A 16,470-nucleotide genomic window follows, 5' to 3' on the forward strand; every position below is an offset into this window, starting at 1 on the left:
CCGACGTGAAAAGCGCTATATCAAATGCAAGGATTATTATTATTATTATTATGATATATTGCCTTTCACTTTGGGCGATATCTGAAAATGTGCCACAGGAATTTTGTGCTAAGTGATTTGTGTATTTTGTAGATGAATGCAACAGTCAATATGTACATGTCAATATCTCACAAACAGCCATGAAGTGAATGATCACTTTTATCTGGAGGATTGTTGGCTAGTATATTGGGAGAAACTTCCTTCTCTCTTTGAATAGTGCCATGAGATCTACAAACGTCCACCTGAGGAGTCAGACTGGACTTCAATTTAATGTCTCATTCAAAGCACGGCACTCCAAGCATTGCATTGGAGTGTCAGTAAGGATTATGTAGGTTTAAAGTTTTGACATGGTGCTTGAACCCACAACCTGCTGACATTAGTTGGTGCTTCATAGCAGTCAAACGAGAGAGTGATTGATAAAGGAGTAGCGGCCCACCCACCTTTCCCCCAAACCTAATGATGACTCTACTTTCCACTGCATACTGTGCTTGAGCAATATGTAAGATGTTATACATTCGAAATATGCAATGACTTCATAAAATATGTGCGTGTACCTTAACCATCCAAAACCAATAAGACTTTTTTTAAAAAAAGTATTTTGACATTAAGCACCAAAAACTAAACACAAGTCTACATTTAAAAAAAAGTTAACAACTTGTTTAATTTTTGATGCCCATAATTATGATTCCTGGCAATGCTTCAGGATTGTGCACTGAACTCACTGCACCACCCAGACCCCATTCCTATAGCTGTTATATGAAAAAACACAGAAACCAGTTTCTCTACATCGCAGGATATTCTTTGAAAAGCTTAGGGCCCATTGAAAGAAATATAAATTGTTTGATTCAGACTCATATCAATGGAATAAACAGTGTGTGTGATAGAGATAGAAAATCAGAACAACACTCTGTTCAGAAATGTGATTGGCAACTTCCCAATAAACACACCCAAACCTCCAGCACAATGGTTTGAATGCCAGCAGGAGACCCATAACTAATGCCGTGCACTTGCATCTCCAGCACACGTTCATAACTTGAGCAGAATACCTTTATCTACCTATATCTCCCACAAAATACAGTCAATTCACCTCACAGTATATTCTGTAAAGCGCATTGAGACAACTCGCAGACATGATAAGGCACTATATCAAATGCAAGGATTATTATTATTATCTAATGCAGTACACTGTGTCAGCTTGGCTCACTCTCGCCTGTGAGTTGGAAGGGTGGGGGTTCAAATCCCACGTTGGGACTTGAACTCAAGTAGTCTAAGGTGACACTCCGATGCAATGTGTTGCATTGTCTTTCGGATGAGACATTAAACCGAGGTCCTGTCTGCCTGTTCAGTTGGACGGTAACGATCCCATGGCACTATTCAAAAAGAGAAGGGACTTCTCCCGGTGTCCTGGCCAACAATCTCCCAAGTAAAATTGGTCATTCGTTTCATGGCTGTTTGGGGGAACGCTGCTGTGTGCGAATTGGCTGCCGCGTTTCGCCCACAAAATACACAGCGAGTCCACTTAGCAGCAATTCCATGTGAAGCGCTTTGAGACGTCCTTCCGATGTGACAAGGGGCCTTACCAAATACAAGGGTTATGGTGACACTGACACCTCCGGCAGAACGCACACGCCTCCTGGAGCAATCTCAAGTCACACCTCCAGCCTCTCGGGAGAGGGAGCAGTTCTGAGGTCAGTGGAGTTGCTGAGCAAGATCCTGGGATGTGTGTGTGTCTTCCTGGTGTTTCCCCACACGAGATCAGCAAAGCTCTGTGTGTAATGGTAATGAGTTGCCACCTCAGCTCTCTGGGACTATTTGTTTCCAGGTTTCTAGGAGACTAACGTCAGGGTTGGTACAGGGTAACTGTTCCAGACGAGCTCTCAGATTTTGTGTTGCAAGTTCTGGTGACAGTCGATCCCCAAAGGTATGCGTTTGGGTTTTTTCTTCTAAAGTAGACGTGATGGACGTTTAGTTGGCGAGAGAGAGAGAGAGAGAGAGAGAGAGATGTGGAGAAGGTGTTAAAAAAACAAATGACAGGGCGCAGACTGTTGGCTGGTGGTGTGGGTCTGAACGCTCTGCTCTGTCTGCTCTATGTTTCCGCTCTCATTAGGAGCAGAGGACGGGGCAGAGTTGCTGAGCGGATGTTGGAAGTGATCTGACACCAAAACTATGTGTTTCAGTGGAATAAACAGGAGAAAGAACTGAGGCTGAGAAGTCTGTGTGACGGGCAACAGCCCCCCACCACCCCCCACCCACCACCCCCCACCCCCAGGGTCGAGAACAGTTACACAGCTCACCCCCCACCAGGGGAAGGTTGGTGCACAAGTCGAATCTCAAACAGTGTTTGCCAGACAGAAGTCAGCACTTTGTGTTCAGCTGTCGACTTCTTGTGACCAATTCATAGAATCGTGGTATTATACAGCGCAGAAGGAGGCCATTCGGGCCCCGCCGTGTCGGTGGCGGCCGCTTTTCCAATTCAGTCCCACCGTCAGGGAGGTGGCGGGAGAGGAAGGAGCGAAGCTGAGAAAGCAGCAATTTGTTCCCGGTCCTCGGAGAGGAAGGGAGGTAGGAAATGGGGCGGTGGTTTGGGAGTAGAGATGGGTCTGGAGAGGTTTTTTTTTGAAGGATAGGAGTGATGACGGCGATTCTTAATGGGGTGGGAACAGTCTCAGAGGACAGGGAGAGGTTTATGATGTCAGTGAGTAGAGGGGCAAGGAGGTGGAGCTGGGAAGTGAGGCGAGGGGTAGGGGTCGAGGGAGCAGGCGGTCGGTTTCATTTGGGTTATAATGGTGATGTTGGTGATGTATATATAATGTAATGGTGATGAGAGAGTAGGGGAAGCTACTGTTCCAAATATATTACATCTGAATACTGCCGTAGTATGTTTTTACAATATGAAGTTACACTGTGTCTTTTGAACAACAAGATCACTCTCTCGCTGTTTTTTGTATATTTGTAAAATAGTAATAATCATCTTTGTGTGTTACGTATCAGGGGAACTTCTCAAAGCGCTTCACAGGATTGACTAGGCATTTTGTAGCCACAGAACTTCTATGAACTGTGCACTAAAATGAAGTTACATTTTTGTAACGGCTGTAACGTTAAAACATCTCAAAGAACTTTACGGTAACTCTTGTCAGGGATTGACATTTTTAGGTAAACACCCAGCAGAGGCAAACAGTGGTACCAATTGAGAAAAGCTTAGAGTAAAGTAAATTCTAAATTGGGTCATCCAACTGCTTGCAACAAAATGAGTTTTGGTTTATGAACACTGTTGCAGAGTTAAATGTGGAGCTGCCAGTGACGTGTAGTTGTTTTAATTACAGGTTAAGCATTACCAGGGAGAAATGATATGCATAATCCAATCAATTGAAAGGTTCAGATTGTGAGAGTCAAACTCCAAAAGAGTGTGCAAATGTGGCCTGAACTTTGAAGTTAGATTGCACCATTGAATTGGTTCTAAAATGTACATTGTTTTGCTTTCAAGGTTAATGTATCAAAGTTTGCTGCTCACTTTGGCTGTTGAAGTGTCCAAAGTATTGAAAGAAAGGATCTTGACACAGTGCATTTGTTTAAATTGATTGTGTGGTCACAAACTGACAATCCTGAAATTTAACCAATACAGCATAATTGCCCACCAAAGTTATTGAAAGTTAACTTTGAGTTATCTTCTAAGAAATTCTTTAACTTATGTGTCCTGACCTCTTTTATTCAAATCCTGAGCATTATATTATTGTTTTAATAATAATAAATAATAATCCTTGCATTTGATATAGCGCTTTTCGCGTCTTCTAGACGTCCCAAAGCGCTTCACAGAATATACTGTAAAGTGAATTGACTGTATATTTGTGGGCGAACATGGCAGCCAATTGTGCACAGCAATATCCCACAAACAGTCATGGATTGAAAATGACCAATTTTATTATTGTTTTTGTTTTGAAGGGATAATTATTAGGAGTGTGGAGTAAGGAAACTTGCCCAAGGTTTCGCACTGCCTGGAATTGAACTCAGGTCTCTCACTTGCAAAGCGAGTGCTATAACCACTGAGCTACAGGACTCTGTAAATTGTAAAATAAATAAATAAATTGTACTTATTTTATCAGTCTCTAAAAAGATGAACAGATCCACTGAGATGTGAACCCAACGCCATGTGAATCCAAAACCTTTTAGTGCCAAGACTAGTGTTTGACTTTTGAGCCATCAGTGATGTTGTTACAATGTAGACATTTGATGAAGAATTTGCTGGGAAAAAATCTAGAATTTTACTAGTAAGGCAGTACTGTAGATTCTTCACTATATGTGTGATGTTTGTTAATTCAAGTTATAATATTCAAACTTTCTCATTTATAAATGTCCAGAACAGGATTCCTACTGCTGATACACCGAGGAATCCAAGACCACCTGTTACTCTGAACTAGTTCACAGTGACTAATAATTGAATGTGTGAGAATATATAAATCGTTATGATTGTCTGTCGGAGTGGATTATTCCTGTGCCTTTTCTGGACAATCCTTGCAAACTGCGAGAGTCTATCACGCAAGCCCATATGCTCTTTTTCCAACCTTAATGGGTTCGTAATTGACATCAAAACCAGCCTGGCGAAAGGATTGAAGAGTTCTGAGCCTGTGCACACAAAGAACATTAAGGAATGCCACTCTAAGTGCTGCTCTGGCCTGAAAACAATAGGTAAGAATGAATTGTTGGAACTTGTCAGTCCTAATTTGAATTTGTTGAATTGAAGGTCTACTGATGCCCTGGTTGCACAATTGTAAAATGCACTTGGAACTTTGCATCTGTTTGTGGGCAAAATATCAAGTTTTAACTGCAGATGATAAACATTTTCAAAATGTTGTTCATAAAACTACATTTTGCAGCAGGATGCTTTTTTTGGTGGCTTTTTTATTCTTTTTTTTATTGGACACTTACACTGTGTTTTTTTGACGATTGCTGTTACTCATCCTTACTGTCATGTCTCCTTCTCCATTCCACGTCTTGCCTTTATATATATTGCCTTCGCTCCGCTAATAATAATAATAAAAAGCCGAAAGGTGAAACAGAAGCTCTCATAATATCAGCACAAGACCAATCTATTACTATCCGTTGTTATGAAAATAAGATCTTAAAGAGAAACATTGATTCAAATTGCCAGATATGTCATCAAGCACCAGAAACAGTAGACCATATATTGTCACCATGTCCAGGCCAAACACAATCAGAGAATTTGATTCAACATAGCAATGTAGCTAACTATATTCACTGGACAATTTGTAAATACTTTGATATTGGTGTAAAGATCAACGGGTATAAATATCAACCAGCAAAAGTAACATTGAAAAATAACATCATAATAATTTTGCACTCTCAAATACATTCAGATCAAATAGTAATCCGTAACAAACCAGATATTATCATAAAGAACCAAATATTTTGTACATGTATTATTGATGTGGCCTATTTTATCACTTATTTTGTACATGTATTATTGATATTATCCCAAGTGATTGCAACATAAGAAATAAGGAACTGGAGAAGATCAGGAAACTTATTGATCTACAAATTGAATGCTGATGTATGTGGCATAAAACAAACACAGTTCCTATAATCATCAGTGCAACTATACTTTGTGTATCGAATGTAATTTGTTTTTGTACTATCTTTCTGGGGGAGGAGGTAAGCTTGGGTGCTGCGTATTATTTTAACTGATTCACGTTGCAGTTGACAGCGCCAGCAATAACTGACAGGAATGAAACCAAAGTGGGTCTGTTTCTTCAGGATGAGGAGGGGAGCAGGGTAAAAGCCTAGTACATATTCTAATGGAATGGGATCATTATCTGTCAATGTAGTGAGAGAAGACTATTGAGACTTATGCCAATCCTGAAATTAATGAAGGTCTTTAGTTACTCCATTACTAGTGACACTTTCAGGGTTTCAGAAAAGGAGACGCTTGGATAAGTAGATTAAAACTTAGCTCTTTGTCAGAATCTCTGATGGAAAGTTAAACCACAGTAAATTTAATTCATGACATCCTCAGTTCATTCAGTATTTTAGCACAAGTCTTATTTGTTGAGCCTTCTTTTTAATGGGCATGACCACAATTTTTGTTCAATTGAGCAACAAGACTGATAAATTAAACCTAACCTTGTGTTGATTTTTTGAAGGAGGAAAACCTTGCAACTTCATGACGTTCAAAACCACAAATACATCTTCAGATCCTAATTGCTACCTTTTCTACTGTCCCAGCAAAGATGCTTGCCAACTGAAGGATTTAAAAGGATATATAAGCCACGCCATTCAAAGAGGTAATATTTTTAAAACCATTACAGTGATATAGATAATCCCTGCATTTGAAATAGTATCTTATCACAAAGTTGAAATGTCTCAAAGTGCTTCATAGGATGTAAAGCGTAATCACTGTGTATCTGTTGGGAACATGGCAGCCAATTTGGGCACAACAGTGTCTCACAAACAGCCATGAAGTGAAGGACACATTTTATCTGAAGCATTGTTGGCTAGACGTTGGGAGAAACACCATCCTCTTTATGAATAATCCCGTTGGGTCTTTAACCTCCACCTGAACAGATCTCAGTTTAACATCACATCTGAAGGACAGAAGTTGAAAGAACCCATTGAAGTGTATGAGATAGAATATAAAAGGATATTCTTCAAACTATGGAGCCCAGATGGACCGCAGTGGCCTTTTGTAGTTAAAAAATTATCTAACTTCAACTGAAAAATTGTATCCATTACTGAAATCTTATATCTGATTAATGATGTTTGTTTTGCTCTTACACAAAAATCAAGAGTAAATGATAGATGTCCTGGCATTTGTACTCATTACTCAATGAAAGGAAAGGTTGTGTGAACATATTATTCCCAAATCCAAGCACGTGCTCGCTTCCAGTTAGTTTGGATGAATTGCATTTCATTTCATTACATGAATGTTATAACGTGTATCAGACATTGGGGTCTAAATTACAATATTCTTCATGAACCAGATTTATTGCATTATTTGTGATTTGCAGTTTGTAAATATCAGGTTGCAAAATTTGCAGAATGAATCACAAACAGCAGTTGCGAATCCTAAATTGGAAGAGTCAGTTAAAACCCCATTGAGCAAAATGCTGGTTGTTTTACTTGCCAGCTTTTTTTAGAACTTTTGTCTACTTGATTCATAATTCACCAGCCACTAATTTCGCAATCCAATGACCATAATTTGGAAGTTTAAATCAACACAGCAAATCTAGTTTGCAACTATCACATTTAAACCCCATTGTTTGCATATTTTGTGGTTTATGCAAATACTGTATTACAGGCACACTGCATAGTAGCACACTGAAGTAAATTTTTACTTGGGCAGTCAGATCCTTTTATAACATACAGGTCTGTTTATTGCATATTTGTAACATGGATCCATAGTATACTGGAAATGCAATGCGGCTTTGGCTTCCATTGCTGAATGGCCAGCTTCCTGTGACCTTCCTGAAAATCATGCTATTTTCATTTAAGTGACATTTTAAGAACAAGTGATCTGGTGGGTTAATTAAATTTCTGAATACTTGCTGAGCCAGTTGTATTGATGTTGGCTATTTTTGTGGTTTAATGTCATAACAGCAGGAACAACAGGTTGGTGCAGTGCAACAGAGAACCAACCTACGGCAGTAGAGAAAGTAATAGGATCATGGCCAGGATTCCTGACGCTATGAATCTCCAATCTCAGATTCATAACCAACCAGTTTCAGTCAACAATGCATCTGGGGGTACCGTTGTCTCAATGCGGAAAAACAAAAAAAATCACAGCAAGAAATGCCATCACATTCAAATACACGGTTTTCAAAACTTCCATATCGCTGAACATATAATGACATGAAAAGTTAATCTATATTGATACACTGAATAGTACGTAGGTGAGATATGCAAAAAGGTACATCAATGCATCTCCTAGGGTTGAGACAATGCCTTAACTGTGAGAGCAAAGCTTGAGTGGTTTGTTAACATCATCTTATGGCTGAGATTGCCCTGTTGCATAATTCTAGCAGTTTTTGCCTTATACAATGTGTATAAATTGAAGATTTTCTTACTTTTAAAAAAGGACATCAACAAGAAACAAAGATATTATGATGTGGATGTGGAAGGCGAAGTGAAAGGTGTTATATAAACATAAATTGTATTGTAAATTGTTATATTGTGCTCTGAGATTGCTCAGGTTCTGCAATCAGGTGCTCGTAAAGTGCACACTGGGCCATGCAGATGTAGAAGGTTCCTGGAACAATTCTTGTTCTGTGTTGAGTTAGCTGGCATCAGCTGGCACAGCGAGCAAGGCATTATGATTGGCATCTGATCCTAAATCCATCTTCAGTGTTGAAAGTCTGCCAGCATAAGCTAAAACAACATGCTGATGTGCAATGTATGTGTTGTGATAAATGAATTGCTGATTTGGGTTTATAATCCAGCTAGCAGTTCCTTCCCAAATTGTGAGATTCATGCTGTCTCTTGGCTTGGCTCCCATTTGATCAAAGTCAGGAGCACTAGCCCAAGCTTAATCCCGAATTGGATCAGATCCAAGTCAGCAGTCTGAACAGGGCATTGTACTGGAGATCCCTGGGATTTGAACTGAGAACCACAGGGATGTGGATGAGTTTCTTTACTTTATCAGCACTTCTGCCGCTAGTAAATGTTGTCTGTCTTTTCATTCAATAAGGATAGGCTGCATCAAACGCAGATTAGATAGTTTTCTGTTAGGAAATAACATTACGGGATATAGTACATTGGTAGTTTGGGACAGATGTGCCAGCGTCCGCCAGGAAGGTGAAAGGCAAACTAGATGGACCTTGGTCTTCTTCGTCTAGCATTTCCTTATGTTTTTATGTTCTTATGTAAATTTGTGCATCTTTCACAGTTCGTCTCAATGTGCGAAATCTCATGAATTTGAGTGAAAAAATAAAGACTGGCAGTCATGCAAAGTCAAATGTCGTGACCTAATTGTACCTGAGCTGGTGAATTGAGGGCAATTAAGATTTCATTTTAAATACTTCAAACATTAGTCCGTGTTATTACACATAACATATTAGGAAACGGGAACACTGTGTGAGATTTGTGTTATACGTTTTCAAACCTCAACATGTCTATTGATTTGAAAGGCTTCATCTCTGCTTGTTAATTATTTGATTTACAATAACAACCATTTAAGTTTATGTAGAGCCTTTCACATCAGGGGGACATCTAAAGGTGCTTCATATAGCTGACTGGGAGTCTAGGTGGGTGGAAGGGATTTACAATATATATTAGAAAATAAATGTTTTGTTCTGGATTCATTTGAAGTGGGTATGATGGAGTAGCAGCCCAGCCTTAGTATAATTAAATCATTTTGGTGAGTTTCAAATGATGTACCAGCTAATATTTGGTAAAAGACTAATTTTCCTTGGAAAACAGAGACTTCAGCGTGACTTATACATATATATAAAAAAACTGCACAGAGAACTGTGTAGTGTAACTTAAGCTGATCAGCCTAACAAAAGGGGCATTGTCCAGAAATGGTTCTGGTTGAATTTGCCCTGTTTCATGAAAGAAAATACGTACAATGTTTTATACATCACACTTAAACTTTTTAAGAGTTTTATAACTTTGGCATGAAATTATTTGTTAAAGATTTCGATGGCATTATTTTCAAAATGAGAAGGGAGTATTTCATGGTGTCTAGTGGGACATTTATTTGTGAAGCTGCTGTGTCACCTATAAATACAGTCACCACATTTTACAGAAAACTCTGTGAAGCCCTTTGCAATATTTTTATTTGATAAGGCATTTATGTCAAATGCATGGATTATTATTAATCTTGCAACCCGTATACTGATTTCTGCTCTTTTTTGACACAGATCTGAGTCACAAGCCGAGTGAACAACCTATAAGTAAAAATAAGGCTGCAGCCAAACAGCAGCTCATTCAAACCACCAAATCAACAGCAAATGCCATTGTTGCAAGTACTCGCCGAAGGACAATGACCAAGACTACCCTCCCAACTACCCTTTCAACAACCACCACCCTCTCAACCACACTTTCAAGTATTCTTATGGTGAAACCCACCCTTCCATCAACAATCCCAACCATTAACTCTACCACCACTCAACCAATTAAAACCAAAGGTCCTACTACCAGCCAACCGAACACACCAACCACCACCCAACCAACTACAGCCACAACCACTATTCAATCAACTACAACAACAACAACCACAATCTCAACCACAATCACCATTCAACCAACTACAGCTACAACAACAACCCCAACCACAATTCAACCCAACCCAACCACAAACACAACCACTATTCAACCAACCATAATTACAACAACCACAACCACCATTCAGCCAACTACAACAATGACAACTGCAAACCCAACCACTATTAAACCAACCACAACCCCAACCACCATTAAACCAACCACAACCCCAACCACCATTAAACCAACCACAACCCCAACCACCATTAAACCAACCACAACCCCAACCACCATTAAACCAACCACAACCCCAACCACCATTAAACCAACCACAACTACACCCATGACCACCATTCAACCAACTACAACCTCAACCACAATTCCATCCACAACATCCACCAGTATACAACCAACTACAACTACAACTACGACCCTCCCAACTAAAAAAATGGCCACAAGGACCACTCAACGGTCCATTGTTGAATTATCAAGAATCCCAGATGCACATTCATCACTCAAAGGGATTTCAGCTGTGGTATCCACAACTGGAAATATTAGTAAAAAAGCCAATGGGGAAAATTCCCAAGACCTAGATTTGGGAAATCAGGACAACTCAGGAGGAAAACAGGAAGATCCGCAAATGGGGGTTAAGAGTGGACTAATAGCTGCTTTAGTATTTGGCATTGTATTTCTTATAGTAGTGGTCTTTATGCTAAGTAAACTAATAGTAGAATCCTACAACAGAAGACATTACACAAAACTTGATTATCTAATGAATAGATTGTCCATGGATGCTTAATCTTTACACAAGAACAGAGCTGGCTCTTCTCTATTCTTCCACCAACAGTTGTGCACTACAAAGAGCCAAAGACAACAAGCATCCACATCTGTGGCTTTTTTGGGGGAAACAGGATTAATACATTATATGCTTTAATATTATGAGGGCTGACTTAAATCTCTGCGAGTCAGTGTGAGGCTATGTGATTATGTGAGGTTGTGTGAGGCTACTTGAGGCTGTGAGGCTGTATGACCCTGTAGGTTCAGTGTAAATCGCTGTATATTTCACATTGGATGCACCACTTTTGACATGGAAAAATAAAGGAAGAAGAAACGGCTGGCGTGATGAAAGCAATTTGTACTCTCAATGAAACTGAGAGCAAAAATACAACTCAAACTCGTGCTGAATCTTACATTTTATTACAGTGTTGTTTGGTGCAGATAGAGCTGTAATGAATTCACTTTGCTTTCCTGGAATTGATCTGTATATTATATGTAATAGAAGTTTGGTGAATTCCACTTCTAATTTAAAAGAGATGAGGTAGAACGTCTGATCCAGTAACGTTGCTTATTTTTATTGCTATAAAAAAGTGCACGGATTACATTATATAAAAAAATGCACTTTAGCAAATTCTACTGAGCAGGAAAATGGTCATTCCCACTTGTACATAAGTTGAACATTCAGGAAAAGCAGTTCAATTTCAGAATTGGATTCAACTTTTAAATAGAGCACTTAATGTTGGCAGATCTTTGTTAAAAGAATTCCATTAGAAATTGCAATATTTGTAATCACTTATTTGTCATATAGTTATAGACAAATATTGCAATTTCTATTGGAATTCTTTAAGATTTTATTCAAATTTAGACAGAATTTGTTAAAACCCTGATGTACTGTGTGTAAGGATTTTCCAAAATAATTGTACAAAAATTCAAGGCAACGAACAAGATGGTATAAAACTTCAAAAAATATACAATCTTTGGATTGACTTGTTATATTTTATTTACACTCATCCCAATTAATATAACACAAATCCCATTTGGCGAGGGGAGTGCAAGCAACTTCAGTGTAATGGGGAGATCTTGTTTCAAAGGTAATTATACCAAACAGCGGAATTTCAATTCTAAATTTTACTAGAGATACGCTCATAGAAATGGTGAGAATAAAAGCAGAAAATATCCAGCATCTGAAGAGTGAGGTAAGTTAATTCTTCAGGTCTGACCCTTCAGCAGAACATTTCACTTGAAGGGTGGATTCCACTTGGTAATGCATAAACCAATTTCTTCATATCTTTCTCATCTTTTTCTCCATCCTTCAGCTCCGTTCCTCAGAGAAGCAGGCTTGGTAAACTCTCCAGTAGTCCCAGTGTTTCTATTCTTTATTGTATCCTACCCTATTTTATTGTATTTTATCGTACGGTAGTCTGGTCTTTTATTGTAGTAAAATGGTAAATAGGCACACATGTTATATTTTAGGGTGGGGGAAATTACTTATTTAATTGTTCAGGACAATTTTGATAGCTGTGTGGAAAGTGTCAAGAGTTCAGAATAGAGGTTTGGATAAAGAATATCTTTAGCCCATTTGATCTCATTCTTCCAGATACCCACCCTGCTATCCTGTCATCACAGCATCAAGTTGTTTCTTAAATATCATGGCCTCAGCCACTCGTAACGTATTCCAATTATTAATTAACTTCTGGGGTAAAGATAGTCCTTGTTTTATCACTTGTAACTCTTAGTACATCTTCCTGTATCACCGGCATTGTTTAGCCTCTCTACTGGTTAAAGGATATCCATTGCTTGACCCTGTGTTCTTGAAAATCTGGAAGGGAGCAGTTATTCCTAGATGGACTAGGTTCCAAAAGTCCAAAATTTCTCATACGACCAGTGTTTCAAAACTTAAGGTCACAGAGTTTGGGAAAATTCTTGCATTCTATCTTAATTTGGAAGCTGTTTTTCTATGGTTCTTAAAAAGCTGCGGATTTAAATGAAGAGTGAAGTTAAGACATGGGTTTAAGAGTGTCCTCCACCTACCGACCTACCACTAAAACTCTCCAAAACCGTACGCAACCTAGGAGTCAGGTTCGACCCCCAATTATCCTTCCCTACATCCGGTCCCTTACCAGCACCGTTTTCTTCCACCTCCGACGCATTGCCCATCTCCGCCAATACCTATCTCCAAAAGCCGCTGAAACCCTGGTCCATGCTTTTGTCACCTCTTGGCTGGACTATTCTAATGCCCTCCTCGCCGGCCTCCCCTCCACTGCCATTCATAAAATTCAGATTATTTAAAACTCTGCCGCCCACATTCTCACTCACACCAAACTGGCTGCCTGTCCCAGAGAGGATTGACTTCAAGATCCTCACCCTTGTCTTCGAATCCTTCCACTCCTCTGTACCCCCTACCTCTCTGACCTCTCTCCTCAAAACAGTGCCCGTTGCCTTCGTTCCTCCGGGTTTGGCCTTCTCCTTGTCCCCCAAGTCCTCCGCTCCATCCTAGGCGGCCGTGCCTTCAGCCACTATGCCCGAGGCTCTGGAACTCCCTTCCTCACTCCCTTCGCCTTGCTCCCTCTCTTCCTATTTTCAGGTCTCTGCTGAAGACCTTTCTTTTTGACCGCGCCTTTGGTCACCTTCCTCCCCCTCCCCCTGGCTCGGCCCCAGGATCCGTTACTGTGAAGCGCTCTGAGCTGCCGTCTGGCGTGGAGGGCGCTATATAAATCCAAGTTGTTGTTTTGAAATTCCAGGCATCTGCTGGCCATAGTGATACCCACATTTGATCAGTAGAGGGCAGGAACATTGCACTTTCAGTGATCTGCAATGAAAATAAATTGCCTTCCAAGAGTTACTGATAAGATTATACAAGGACAGAGTCTAAATATTTTGAAACTGGGAACTCATTTTCACTTAATGATTCATCTTTATCAAAATGACAAGATGACTCACTCAATGACTAATTTGGTCAAGGCCACTGTAACTTCTTTTAAGAATTACAGAAAACTAACTTCAACAATTTGTCGAATTCTGGACAGTATGAAATGTTAAGATGATTTATTTTGGTCAGCCGGGTGTCTGACACATGCGGAAACCCATCACCATGCTTAAGAGTATCCAAATCAAACTGAGAGTTCCATGCATCCCACCTCTACATGGAAATTGCAGAAATGTATATTGGAATGGAATGCGCACTCTCTCTCTGAGCATCCTGCTTACCTAAAGTTTTGGCTCGAGTTGGCAGGAGCCAAGGCTAAATGTTAAATCAAGAGCCAGGAAGAATTTCTCAAGGAAGGTCATAGTCTAAGATGAATTATCTTAAATCAGTCAGGCAGGAGAGTAAAAGTCTGAAATATGTCTCATTGTTCCTGAGTTGGGAAGGGGAAAGATGAACCAAGGTACTCACAATGGCCCATCCTGGAAAGTGCATGTTTATAGATGTTGCTTGATGAAAGGATTGGGTTCAGATATGATGCTCCTCACGATCGGTTAACCAACATTCACTGTCTGGCCTCAGACATAAGGAAACTGGCATTAGAAACCGGACTTGATAATTGTTGTTCTTGAAACCCACAATCCCCCCAACCCCCCCTCCATTAGAAAGGAGAAAGAAGAGTTTGTAGGGAACAGAAAATGAAACCAGAAACATTTCAGAAAACTCACTTCTCGTTTTTCTGCCCTGGTTTCGCCCACAAAATACACAATTAAAGTCAGTGTATTCTGTGAAATCTTTGAGACATCTCGAAGATGTGATAAAGCGCTATATCAAATGCAAGGAATATAAGGAATATATATATTATAGTTACATTACAGCAGATTGCTGGCTGCCAAGTTGCTTCATTCTACCGCCAGGTGGCAAACAAACCCAGGACAAATAGGAGAACAATTTGAGTGGCTAGATTTGCATTCCTAAATCAATGTAACTTAACAGTATATGTATTTAAATTCTGCCAAAATCTTTACACCACACTGAGATTACAAAGCGCATTTCAAAATAAAGAATGTAGGCTGGGGGATAGCCATGCGATATGTTAGATCTCAAATCCATGTCTGGGTCTCAAATGGGGTGGATGAACGTGGCTTCACAGCTGCACTTCCCAACAGGTTTCCATTCATAGCCACGCCATCATGTAGCGAGGTCTAGCAGAGGTCAGCCTGAAAGGGTGGGTTGGAAACTGCCTGAAAGGGTGGGATTGGTGTCAAGCTTGCAAGAGGTCCTGCTTGGAGGTCGAGGTCCTGACTCGGGAACGGGCTTTTAGTGGGAGGGGATCTCAGCAGAAGGAAACAACCGCATTTCCAAAACAAAGAAAACATGTCTCTGTAATGGAGCATTATCTGTTTTTACAGAGACGCTGAGGGTATTTTGGTTAGCTTTCATACATGCTCTCTTGTCGCAGTCTAACTCCCAAGCACTGCATTTCACTTCAAGGCAATCGAATTAACAATAGTGCAAAGAGAGTGATATCTCCCTTAACAGCACAAATCTGCCCACCAAGCAGCTGTGGTTTTGAGCTGCAGAGCTGAGCTGCCTATAATTCTAGTCTATCTTCCCCCTGATAAGTGTTTATTTCTTTCAGGTCGATGAAGTAGCTTAATTAGGTCTCGGCTGGGTTGTTAGATGGACTTGCTGTGCTATTTGGGGGAATGCTGGATCTCAGAGGCAGGGAAAACTGACACTGCTAATCTCGCTGCAAACGCTCCTCCTGTCAGTCAATTGCAAAGAGGAATCGTAAATCTTAGAGTACCTTGTGAACCATTCCATCCTCCTGCCAAGAGTGTTTCGTTGGGAATAATGGGGGGTGGGGGTGGTAGAACACAGGGATTAAAAAATCGCGCAAAATAAAACGTGGTTAATCTACACAGTGGAACCCATTTATATTGGTTCACATCCTAATCCACCTCGGATACTTGGTGAAGTCAGGACAATTACAGAAAATGCTGTTAATGACTAAATTCAGGATGAGATGCTGTGACAGAATGTACTCCAGTCTAGTTCACTTGGCTGTGTTTATTTCACTCTAATTACCTGTATAATAGAATACCAAAACAATGACATACGATTTTATTTTCTGGGTTTAAATGTATTTCCTCCACAAAATATACAGTGAATTCACTTTACAGTATATTCTGTGAAGCACTTTGAGACGTCCCGAAGATGTGATAAAGGCCTATATCAAATGCAAGGTTATTATTATTATTGAGTGCTGTAGGGAGCTTGAAGAAACATGCATTTGACATCTCCATTGTATTGCACCAACAGTGCTTGATACATTTCACACAGGGTATGCTGGAGAGAATTCTGCAGACTTCCACATCTGATTCGCATACTAACATTGTCACATTAAGTGTTTTATTTTTAAAATCTTCAGATGTCGTCTGTCCTTAATTTTGTGTTCTGCTTTTCCGGGTTTCAGTCATTTGATGCGGTTCTTTGAATGAATGGAGACACTGTGG

At 39.9% G+C, this 16,470-nt stretch overlaps 1 protein-coding gene across 1 annotated transcript; it reads left to right on the top strand.

The window, feature by feature from the left end:
- Positions 1–1,720: 1,720 nt before the first annotated feature.
- On the top strand, positions 1,721–12,004 carry LOC103179421 (cell wall protein DAN4). The gene is made up of 4 exons (XM_007894712.2): positions 1,721–1,960; positions 4,395–4,722; positions 6,195–6,335; positions 9,909–12,004. Exons 2-4 carry the CDS (start codon positions 4,500–4,502, stop codon positions 11,048–11,050), a joined length of 1,506 nt encoding a protein of 501 aa, XP_007892903.2. The 5' UTR covers positions 1,721–1,960; positions 4,395–4,499; the 3' UTR covers positions 11,051–12,004.
- The last annotated feature ends 4,466 nt before the right edge of the window (positions 12,005–16,470 follow it).

This window comes from Callorhinchus milii, unplaced genomic scaffold (genome assembly GCF_018977255.1).
Source record: "Callorhinchus milii isolate IMCB2004 unplaced genomic scaffold, IMCB_Cmil_1.0 Scaffold5, whole genome shotgun sequence".
NCBI lineage: Eukaryota > Metazoa > Chordata > Chondrichthyes > Chimaeriformes > Callorhinchidae > Callorhinchus > Callorhinchus milii.